General features: G+C 39.3%; 1 protein-coding gene across 2 annotated transcripts; it reads right to left on the bottom strand.

The window, feature by feature from the left end:
• Positions 1-2,584: 2,584 nt before the first annotated feature.
• Positions 2,585-11,468, bottom strand: LOC113949566 (neuropeptide Y receptor type 4-like). Of its 2 annotated transcripts, none has more exons than XM_027648336.1 (2): positions 11,307-11,468; positions 2,585-5,749 (listed from the first exon to the last, which is right to left on the bottom strand). In XM_027648336.1, the coding sequence occupies exon 2, from the start codon at positions 5,630-5,632 to the stop codon at positions 4,499-4,501; it is 1,134 nt and encodes a 377-aa protein (XP_027504137.1). In that variant the 5' UTR covers positions 5,633-5,749; positions 11,307-11,468; the 3' UTR covers positions 2,585-4,498. The 2 variants fall into 2 exon arrangements, with proteins under 2 accessions (XP_027504137.1, XP_027504138.1); XM_027648337.1 differs by having other exon boundaries at positions 2,585-5,585.
• Positions 11,469-11,939: the final 471 nt, after the last annotated feature.

The raw sequence follows: 11,939 nt of genomic DNA, 5'->3' as shown, positions 1-11,939 counted from the left end.
GTGTAAACAGGAATGTAAACACCAGTGGTGCTAAGTAACAACTATTTCCAGTGAAATCAATACTGCTCTGAAAATCAGGCCAGCGTTTAATCAATAAGAAACTTGAAGAGATAGGCCTGTAAAAAGAAATGCCAGGTGATCTTGTGAGAAGACAAATGGGTCAAAGCAAGAGAAACTCTGAAGTGGTTCTTAGGGTGTGGTGTCTTAGTTCACAGCAGTCTCTCATAAACTGTCATGCTTCAGATGTGTGTGTACACTGTGTTTGCAAATAGCAAACCTAGGGTGCAGATGCTGATGGACTGTTGTCACAACATTGTCACCAACCACTGTTGATGGTTATATCACATTTATGACATACAACACCCAATTCCATGGCAGGTAGCAGGTACTGCTATTGCATTCTTCCCTTGTGTGTGCAAATATAATAAACAAAACCTGCTTATAGCACAACCTGTAGTCATTTCTAGTACCTTGGTTTATTCTGTGTTGGAGCGGGTGACCAAGGTCAGAGAAATTTACCAATTCTTTTAATGCAGGCAAAGCATTTTATGAAGTTCAATCAAATGTCCCACATTGGTTTTCATCCCAGCAGTCTCAGTTACATTCTGGCTGGGGTCCTGGCCAGGGTTCAGGACAGTAGGAACCAATTTTCTGTGCAATCTGAGAAGTCTGTGAAGATGATCTGAGTCCTGCCATCAGAATATTCCAATGTTCTGTGTTGAACTTTTGATACTTGCCTGTCTTTCGTGGTTGGTCTGTCCTTAGGAATAATGTATCCAACTATTAATCCTTCATATATCAATGGCTCTTATCAGATAATGTAACTCATTTTCTCTTGATAAACACTAGATAAACACTAGTTGAGAACTAAATCTAATGTATTCTATACTATGAAGAGTATTCTATCATTTTATGGAAGCAGGCACAGAGAATTGACACAGACAATATTATTTTATTTGTTGTTAGACTCCCTATAGGGTGCCACTTATATCACAGCAATAAGTTGTTCTCTTGCTCTGAAAACCTTACTGTCTTATAACATGTCAAAAGAGGCAAGATTGTGAAAAGCTTTAAAAAAAAGGCAGTGTAAGGTCTTATAATTGTATGAATTCATGATTTGCACAACTGAATATTTCTCCAACTTTACTTTTGTGACTCAGTAGCAGAACTTTAAAGAGTATACCCAAAAACATCACTGTGTACAATGAACACAAAAATGCTTAATCTTTCTTAGATATGATCAGTATCTGTTATTTATAAATGCATAAGATATATGTAAGCTGTTTCTGTTCTGTTACCCTCTCTTTGCTGTGACCAAAGAAACCTAGCCTCCCTTGGTTGCATAAAGCCTCAAAGTGATAAAAAAAATGGCTCTTTCAACCATATAGGCATAATTGTATCCAACCTTGTGCATTTGCCTTCAAAGGGAACAGGGAACAGTTTCTACAGCAGTTCCTAAAAACTAGCAGGATAATATCCTCTACTGCATTTGTGCACAGCTACGAAAGCCTTGGTGTACACACAGAATGAAGAAGTGATACAGGCACCTTTCCTGTTACATCTGTTTGTGCCAGCAGGATGCCTACTGTGTAAATAAAGATAGGGCTTTCACATGGCATAGATATATGGTCCTTTGGAGCTTGGATATATTTATTTTTCTTGGTTTACTTTAAAGTTTATTTAGTTACCTAGGGAGTTTTAGAGGCTGAAAAAATTGTATCTGAGGATGGTGTGTAAGTAGATGGACAGACTGCAGCTGGTTGGGAGTTCTGAGGATTTGCATTTTTGCAGTTGAAATATGGGTGCAGTTTGATGGCTTTTAGTGTTTAAATCCTGTAGTTTATCCAGTAAAAAGTCAGTTAGCAATAAACAGTAGTTGACTCCAAACTTGACACATCCTTAATCACGAGAGGAGGATACATCTGTTTGTGTTTGTCTGAGTTACTGTAAAGTTGGATCTACTTGCTTTACGTATTTACTTGTGATCGTAGAAACAACTGTCTGTATGAATTACAGTTAACAGAGCATCAGATCTTGCTCATATTTTTACCCTTTGCAGTAGGAACTCAGGTCTGATGCACAGTGGCAATGCATAACTCTAGAGGCAGGTCTCTGACATACTGTAAGTGCTTTACCAGAAGTTGTCACTTGGAACTAGTGACAAAGATGTGTTCAAGTACAAATGCTAAGGGTAACTGTGTTTCCATTTAAGACACCGGTGCCTGAAAAGCTGTATACTTAAGACCATATATCAGGTAATCTTCTGTGTTCATGTTTAGCAGACTATTCTTACAATAGCTTGACACACATCTTAGCTAGTTAAATGCTGGAAACAGGCAGAATTACACAATTACATAAATTGGTTCTAAATACAAAACAACCACGAAGTTGAAGCAGTATTTAAGCCCTCAAATAATACGGCGCAGTTTTGACATAAATCATGCTGATTAGGAGGAGCCACTGTATTTTGTGCTACTCAGCATCACATGGTGGTTTCAGCTACACTAGCAAATTTCAAGATGTGTATAAGATAAAATGAGAGTCCTCTTGTTCTGTGTTTCTAGTAGACTCAATGTCCAGTCTAGAAATCACATTGCATACAAACTAATCAAGAGAAACAACTTCTCGTCATATTGTGGCAAGTAACAAAGAAAAAAAAAGAAAGCAGAAGTCCATTTGAAAGGCAAAAACATCTTGTCACATATGATCTCATACTTGTTGATAGTTCTTGCTACATTATAGCAGAAGGCTTAGCTCTTGTCTTCAGATATTCTGTTCAACATCCATATTCCTGTCAATTCACAGTATGGGAAGAATTCTTTTCCTCACCCAGCTTTTTACCAATTTGTCTAATCAGATAGCTGCCAACTAAGGAATTTTTAGCTTTTTGCATATCTGTCCATTGAATATCTTCAACTCAATGCAAACCCATTGACTACAACAAATAACAACTGCTCATCATAGCATAATTCATGTTGGAAATTACCTAAGGTGACCGCCTAGGCCACCTTCTGCTAAGGTTAGATTAAAATTCAGGATGGAATATGCTTCAATATTTCTTTAGCACTGAACTGGTTGGTCTTCTTTTTGCACTTGCTACCTTTTTTTTTTTGTAATCTATTCCATGATATGGCCTTCTTGGGCATACCTTGGTTTCTCAGTAGTCTCTGAGCAATTTCTCTGGCTCCAGAGGTTAAGATGAGTTTACAGTTTGTAGGTTTCATGACTAAAAATACCACAGATGTGAAAAAAAATTACTCTCATTTTAGTAGAGCAACTGACAGTACTACTTATTTACATGTAGCTCGGCTTCAGCCTGACCTGGATTCCACTTGTATATTTTCATTGACCTTCTACTGATTGGTTGGAATTTCAGGTCCACCTCTGTTGCTGATGCCAGCAGATGGGACTGATATCTGACATCTGGTTTTATTTTTTCAGAAAACTGAAATCCTCCATGCATATGCTTATTTCTTTAGGAGTGTACTCAATCTGGAAAGACATGGTTTCCACAAACAGGTTTTAGTGCCTGTTCTGACCTTCTGAATGAGATACTTCGCAATTAAAGTACCAAGGAGATGCTGAAGCAGAATGACATGTTGCTACCAAGACCTGCAACAACTCCAGTAATCCAGCCACCTTGTACCATCATAGAATGCAGTTTTAGCATTGCAGACCTTTGTGACTGACAGCAGCTGGAATTGCAAATTCAACCAGACTTATTTCCATGTAGATCTAGAACTGTTTTCTGTGTGCTTAAAACCAGTTCTCAGTATCATTTTAATGCATATTAAGAGTTTAATCCACTGAATAACATTTTCATTTGCTGCCATCCCTCCTAAGTGACTGTCTTCTTTACATACGGGGTCATTGTTCTGTGTTCCTACTTGCAGAGGCAATGGCTGTTCCCAAGTCATAGAGAGAGGTTCGATAGAAACATCCAGTTCTTTTATGTGAACTAGATCTGATGAAAGATTACCGTTACTTAGTGGGCTGTGAGAGTTGGTAAAGTAAAAAATTTTAGATATTTACACATATATGTTCCACTGGTGTGCCACCTGTGCATAAAATTCTGAATAATAATTCTGAAAAATACTGAAAAACTGAGAAAGTCTTCTCTAACACAACTTTTGGCAGCCTGCAGTGCTGGAACTGGAAATCTGGTTTTCTATTGCAGCCATGGCAGAGATGTGAGTTGAGCTGATGAGGCCCATGTCAGCCTATATGCAGCCACAGCTCAGTTACTGATCTTAGAGCAGCTGCATATACATCAGCACAGTCTCCTCAGTGTCCATATCATCTCTATGACATGAAAAACTCGTGTACCATAGCAGCAGCTGTTAACATTTATGACCTTCCTTTGCCTATTCTTCCAAAAATCAGGTGGTAATGATTTCCTGTTCACCTTCCAGCTATGGCATCACCTGTTACTTTATATACTCACAGGTAATAATTGGTGTGTGGTGTCAGTGAACCCTTCTGAAATATTTTCTCCTAGTTAGATGGAATTATGTCTGCAGTTCAACATCAGTGAGCCCTTGGAAATTTCAGTCTGCATGGTGGATAAAGGCAAATGATCATATTCTTCCATTGATGCAGTTACTGAATTATGCTGGCAGCTCAGAATCAGTGACTTCACTTCTTTTTTGAAGTTGCTGTTTAGGAAACCATAGATAACAGGGTTGACACAGGTGGAAGCCATAGCTACCAGGTGGCATAATGAGAAGATCAGGTTGTGGTGGCAAGGTGAAATGATTCTGTAATTCCAGTCTACGATGGTGTTGAAAACATGCAGTGGTAGCCAGCAAACAGCAAAAGCAGCCACCATAGATGCTAACAAAATGTTTATCCTTCTCAGCTGAACTGCTCGGTTGCTATATTCACTCTTCTCAAACATGTCCTTTCTCTTCTGTAGACGTAAGTAGATACGCAGGTAGCAAAGTATAATGAAGAACAGCGGGATGCAATATTGCAAGAGCAGTAGAGTGGTGGTGTAGATAAGTTTGTGTTGCTCAGAAGGCCACGAGTTGATGCATATGGCCTTATCAGTGGAAAAATTCATGAAGTGTGAGAGCTGCTCATACAAGTCATTAGACAAGATGGATGTGGTCAAAAAGGGTAGGGACATGAGACATGCTAAAATCCAAATTACTCCAATTCCTAGATAGGCTTGGGAGGTATTTGGCCTCCAACCAGTTGGGTTTATGATGAGCTGGTGTCTTTCCAGAGCAATGAGGACAAGGGAAAGAATTGACACTGTCACAGTTGTGCACTGAGTAAAAGAGGTCATTTTGCACATGACTTCTCCAAATATCCAGTAGTCCATCATGGTGTAAACAATGGTGAAAGGCAGGCAGACGAGACACATAAACAAGTCTGAAATTATTAAATTGGAAATTAGGATGTTGGTGACATTGGCCTTTTCCTTCTGCCTGGCAATGACGGCAATCAGACAGATGTTTCCCACAATCCCTAGGACAGTCTCCAAGCTGTAAGAGGTGGCCAGGAAGACAGTAAGGTCGGTGATGTTCATGCACTGATTAGAAATGTTCATGGGAAAGCTTCGGTTTGAGTTCCAGTTCTTGCTGTTCAGGAAATGAAAACCATCGTTAGCAGCCCTTGTCTTATTCATCCTGAATTCCAAAATATTTATCACAAAGGATGGTAGTCGAACACAGTTTAGGTCTTCTGGAGCCAGTCTAAAATGGGCTTTATCTGTTCTGTCTGGCTGTGGAAGATCTGGGTGTATCTGCAAAGGAAAGGAAAAAATATGTTTTGTTATGCTTCAAGAAATTAGTCAAAAGGGCAAGGAGGGAGACAGGGAAGCAAATGCCAGAGATTCTGTGTATATTCTGCAGCTCCCTCATATATAGTTTATTAGATCATAAAATGGAGCCCTTTGCTAAACTGTGGTATGAAAGTCTGTGCAACTCTATTGAATTATGACCGTGTTTATTCATTTTGAGGTTGTCCCATGGATTTAAGAACATCTTAACTTCATTATTTAGCTCAGTGCAGTATCTTGAACATCACTAATGCAGTAGAGTGGTGATCTAAGAAAACTGGATTCAAACCCACCTGGAGGTAAAAATTGTGTGCACTTCTGTTTTTGCAAGGTTCTGATCCAAAACTGGGCAGTGGGCATTGTGGGGCTTCATTTACCTTCAGCTGAGCTAAACATCAATGTGAAAAGTAAGTCATATTAGATGCATAAAGCCAACACTAAAATATCTTCTGTGAGTTAATCTGTGAAATGCAATTGTGACTGTAGCCAGAGCTTGCGTTTGGGCAAAACAATCACCACGCAAAAATTCAGGCTCATTCTCAGGAGGGATATCATGGGACAATTTTTCAAAAGTCTAAAATAATTCAAAATCATTTCAACATATTTCAGCTTCTACACAGTTGTGATAGGTCATGGGAACTGCAGTCCAAATATCTTCCTTCCCCATTCTGGATGAACCCCAGTGCCCTTAAAGCTTTGATGTCTCCCCTAATGCGGCCATGATAGAGTTTATCAGAAATAAAGTCCAGTCTCCTGATTTTGGCTTTAAGAGTGAGTGATTTTTATAATGTTTGTTAGTCCCTTCTGAGAAGCTTCTTATTGATTCTCCCTCAGTATCATTTTGCTTTCTTCACCCAAAAAACTTCAAGTGTTTTAATAGTATGTGCTGTCTCCTAGATACTGTTCCTGCACGGACAAATAGGTCTGCTTCTTAATCACTGCTGCAAGCCACGAGCTGGAATTTTCAATGGGGTGTCAGGGAGCTGAAACCATGGAATTAATCGGTGCTGCACACTTTTGGAAATCTCAGTCGTAGGACTGCCTGGAGTCTCCCAGATGACTCCTGTGAGCCATAGCAAAGGCTGCTTTATAAACCTGATCCTGGAGTCCAAATCCTCTATGTCAAGGAATCAAAGAAAAAAATCTGACTGCTGGGAGTTCTCATCAAGCCAGAGGCAGTTTCGTGCTGTGCAAAGGCTTGTAGCATGAAAAGTAAATAAATACTCAGGGAACAACACTATTTAACCACTACGTGACCCTTTCCTCAGTGATAAAATGTCACTCAAACAAGTTTTAGTGGTTGTGAAAAGCTTCTGATCTTCAGAAAAAAAAAAAAAAACTGATCAAGGTATGAATATGTAAATAAAATGGTATAGAGAGCTTATCAGTTTGAGTAGCATTTACTGCTGAACAACTGTGTGCATAAAGATAACCAGTACTGTACAAAAAACCACCTACTTTCCTACAATTTTTTTCTTTGCCTTGTCTTTCTCGTTATGAATTTTAGTGTATGTTTCTAGAGATGTTGCCTCTCGGGAACTAAAGAAAGCAATAGTGTGCAGTAAATAAAAAGAAGGTTTGGGATCATCATTCTGCTTGATCAGCAAAAATGAGTACAGTGAATTCTTTTGTTACTTTGTTAGCATTGATTTTGCTACTTTGCTACTTTGATTTATCAAACTGTATCTATCTGTATTTCTGTCATCTCTCTGTATCCATCCAAAACAGTGAAGACAGTCACACAAGCAAAATATAGTAGTCCATTCTTTCTCATAATCTTTAATTAAGAGTTAAACTATTGAGGAAATGAAAGAGAGCAAAGGAAATTTTCCAAATTGTGGATATAGGTATGACTCCTTCTGTCCACTCACTTTAGTGTTGTTGCCCAATCCGTCTCAACAGATTGATTCATTTTCTGGAACAAAAAGAAGAGGCAGTGATGGCTGGATTGCATGTTCACATATGGGGAGGGTATGGTGGTCTGTTTCAGTGTGAAAAGGGATATAGAATGAAAAACCACCAACCAACCCCGTAGTTTTTTATGATTGCTGGCCAGTGACGATGCTGCAAATGAAACGGAGCAAAGGGATCAGCAGCCTGCAATATTATTTGGTACCAGTCAAAAGAGACAAGTCTTGGCATTTGGACAGGACAAATAGATTCTGCTGTAAACAAAACACGAGCTTTTTACTACAGCCCCAGTATCGTGTCCTTAGCTACAGTATCCTCAACAACAAACACATGGTTCTCTTTTGTTGCTTAAGAAATATTTGCAGAGTTATTACAAACATCTGTGTCCCACAGAGTAAGCCCTCTCAAGGGTCCCAGACACTTCTGGACATGCTGAGGTGTCAGTGAGGAGAACTAATAACGCTGAAGCAAAAAAAAAAAAAAGCAGTGGAGCCACCTGGAAAACAAAAGCCAGATCCCACAGGTTTAAGGGGCACATTTCCAAGAGGTATGCCACAGACTGAGCATGGCTGTGCATTTCATACAGATGGCAAATGTGGTGGGGATAAAGAGCATCTCTGAAGGCTCTGCAATGTGTATTGTTGGGTTAGAAGCTCCCTCTCTTTTAACATCTTGCATTCCATAGTGTCCCCATGAAGTGACCATCAGGCACCTCCTGGGAATTTATTCTTATGGTACTGCCCAGAGGTAAATAAGGAATTATCACTCTCTTAACACAGGTAAGGGGACTGAGAGAGGGATCTGAGACATGAGTTGTCCAGTGTTTCAGGGGAACCTGTGGTACACTATGCCAAGCAGATATCTTGGGAAAAGTCAGTGCCTAGATCACTTAAGTCTGTAAGTCTCTTAAACTCTTATTCCAGCAACCATAATATGAAAAACAGTTCTACAAAAAATAGAAAAATAAATAACCCAGTGACCTTATGCATCCTATTATGGTATCCTTGGATGGTAGATCCTCAAGAATAGTCACTGCCAAGTGCTGTGTTTGACTTTCAAGGTGTTTGATTGCCATTCAGTTTAGTCTGAACCAAGAGCCAGCAATAAGCAACATGTACATATTCTGTTTAGACATTTTAATCAAATGTTAGCTAATATACCAAATCACCAGTGCAGTGGGAACAAGGGTGTTAATCCCCTCACTATATTGAAGGTTTGTTGATTACCCCACAAAACATAGCAATAATGTTATTGGTTAAGAAAAAACAGCTTTTGTCTCTTGAAAGTGAAGCAATACTTACTTGGCTTGTAGAAGCAAGAAGTATGTCTCCTAAATCAATTTGCTGAGAGATTGAGGGAAAAGGTATTTTTTGTTGTTTGCTTGTTTGTTTTTAAAGAAAGAGGAATCCTTTTCAGAACCCTTAATGAACTTCAAGAAACAAAAAGCTAACATGGTCAAAAGCAAGGAGTTTCTTCTCTAGTTGATGCAGCATGAGATGGTTTCTCTGAAAAGCAAGTGTCTCAAAAGTCTCTATGAAATCAACAGGCTATAGAAGGAAGTAGAGAAGAAGCTTTCAAACTTAGTGTAATTTAAATTCCAGAAGTACATCTTTTATAGATGTTCATCATTCTGCTCTTTGTGTTGGAAGAAAGGAAGAAGAGCAGGCAAGGTTTGAAGGGTTCTGAACTAACAAATGTCACTCAGGTTGTCTCAAAAAAAGAAACCAAACTATCACTAGTCAGCTTGAAAGCCTTGCCTCAGAGCATTATCCTGTATTTCCCAGGAAAATTTCTCAAAGAAAAGGGAATTCTGCAGAGATGGGTCAGGGAAGGAATTAAAACCTTCAGTGGTTTTGAAGGAGACTGCTAGACCATAAGTGGCTTCAAGCAGTTAATGCATGACTACCCTTTTGAGAGACCTCTGGACTTGAAGACATCCTATGAAAACCTCTATAAAAACTGTTTTCCTGGAGGCAGGACAAAGCAGGGGACTGCTACAGATGCTATGATCTATGTGCCCACTGGGAAAGGGTGGGTCATTCTTGCAAAGTGGATCGTGATCATCTATTCCCTGTCATCAAATAACAGTTTCCATAGTTGTGATGGACAGTGGAAATCAATTTCCACATCAGACATAAATCAAAGGAAAAAAAAGGGTTTGCAGTGTTTGGCTTCATTATCTGGTACTTAGAAGCATTTGCTTATCTAACTCAGAATTAAAGTAGTTGCTCAAACAACTGCTGCTTTCAGTCCATAAGAGTTTCTGAGAGAAGCAATTCCTACAGACATCCTGTGATTGTACTATTTATTTAAAGAGTTACAGCAATTACCTGGAGTAAAGCAGCTATTGTCTTCCTTTTATAAACTAGAAACAAAGGAGCAGTGGAAAACTTTGGCAGAATGCTGGAATTCATGTTGCAGATATTAATTGAGGTGGTGAGGACTGACTGACTGACAGTGGTGTCCCCTTTTGGCTGGCAGCCACTTTATCTCAGTAAAATAGATTTGCCCTGTCTGGCCTTACATACTAAAGAAAGGCTAAAAATCATTTGGCTGTTCTTACAGCTTTCCAGGAAGGCAACACAACTAGAAGAGGAAACATGCCACTGAGTATGCACAGACATCCCACAGCAATATTAAATCCATAAAGGATTTGATACAATTAAAATTAATGGTGTACTCTTCACCATTTTTTAACTCTGTGTTGCAAAATTATTGGGAACAACTGTCTTAGGTCACTGAAAAAGCCATATATGATAAAAATGTCTAAAATATGCATAATTAGGGTATAGAACAACTTGTGTATATTAATCTGTTACAAGTCTATAAAACTGGGAGATGGTATAAATACCCAGGAAAGTAAGTACTTTTTCATCCTCTCATATTTGCATGTTTTCAGATGGAAACCTTTTAGAGGTTATGAACTTCTGAGTTAACCTTCTCTGATCATGTAGAAAGTAGGGAAGTTTACAAAAGCATCTACTCCAACTTTTTATTTTCTGGTTAAATTTATAACAACCTAACCAAAGACTTGAAGCCAGCTCACAAAGGCAAAATGTGACTAGCAGGTCAGCAGACTGGAGAATGGCAGTTAGTCCCTGATTTCTTAAGAGTAAAGGCCATTGTAACAAGGTCTCTATCCAAGAGAAAAAAATTATATTTTTGCAATGGTGATCTTTACCAAAGGAAGCTGCATAAAACATTGCAACAGGCACCTTAGCAGACAGCCAGTTAGGATATCTGGAGAGTGATGCGATGTGTACTATCAGAAGCTGCATGGCTGGGTGAGGAATAAGAAATCTCAGGGACTAGGAGATGATAAGTGTTTTCCAGTGACCAGTGGGAACAAGAAAGGCTTTCTGTCACACTTCAGGGTAGCAGGGAGCACAGCTGAACCCTACAGATCTCCCAAGAACCTACCATCTCCATCTTGCACCCTGAAAGGTTGCAAAGCTCTGCTCAGTAGATAGAAGGGTTGGGCCTTATAAAGTCAAACTGTATTCATTTATCAAACATAGTCACCTGCTTTTTTAACACTAACAGGTGATAACTTTAATAAAGAGCTCTGAGGTCTTGACAGTCTGAAATAGATAATTTAGAAAATTCTTACCTGTTACCGATGGAGAGAATCACTGCAGTTGATGCACATTTCTATTTTGGAAGAAAGAAGGAATGTTGAAGCAGTGAAGTTAAGATCTTCTGTGCCCTAGCAGTCCAGCAGAGAAGCTCTCCTTGCTGTTTCTGTAGGTAATTTGGATGGCATGTCTCTCCCTCTCCCCCTCTCTCTCCCGCCCTCTTTCCTTCCCTCCCTTCAATTTAGCCAATGAATTCTGCTTTATGGTTATGGTCTGACTTTGAAGTTCTGGCTCCCTCTGCTGTTATATAAATATACAAATTCTAGGGATAGTTGGGAGGAATAGCAACTTCAGAAAAGAGCTATGAAGTATCTGAAGCTCAGTATACACCCGTGCTGCACGTGAGTGGGATCTCAAGTGAAAGCAAAGAGACAACTAATCCTGTTCTCCTTGATGAGGCAAGATTTCTGTAAGGGTCAATGAGAATTTTGCCTCATACTTACAAAAAGTTGCCAGTGTCAGTTTTCTCAGTTTTTCCATTCCATCACAGACAGATTTTTTTAGAAGAGTGCAGGCTACAAGTCCTTAGATTGTGAAAGGGGAAGAGGCACACTGTAACTCAGGCAAAGAACTCAGAAATGTATGACCTCTGAGAGAGTTGGAAACAG

Source organism: Corapipo altera, unplaced genomic scaffold (assembly GCF_003945725.1).
Source record: "Corapipo altera isolate COAL_440 unplaced genomic scaffold, ASM394572v1 56, whole genome shotgun sequence".
Taxonomy (NCBI): domain Eukaryota; kingdom Metazoa; phylum Chordata; class Aves; order Passeriformes; family Pipridae; genus Corapipo; species Corapipo altera.
This window is presented reverse-complemented; position numbering and strand designations above follow the sequence as displayed.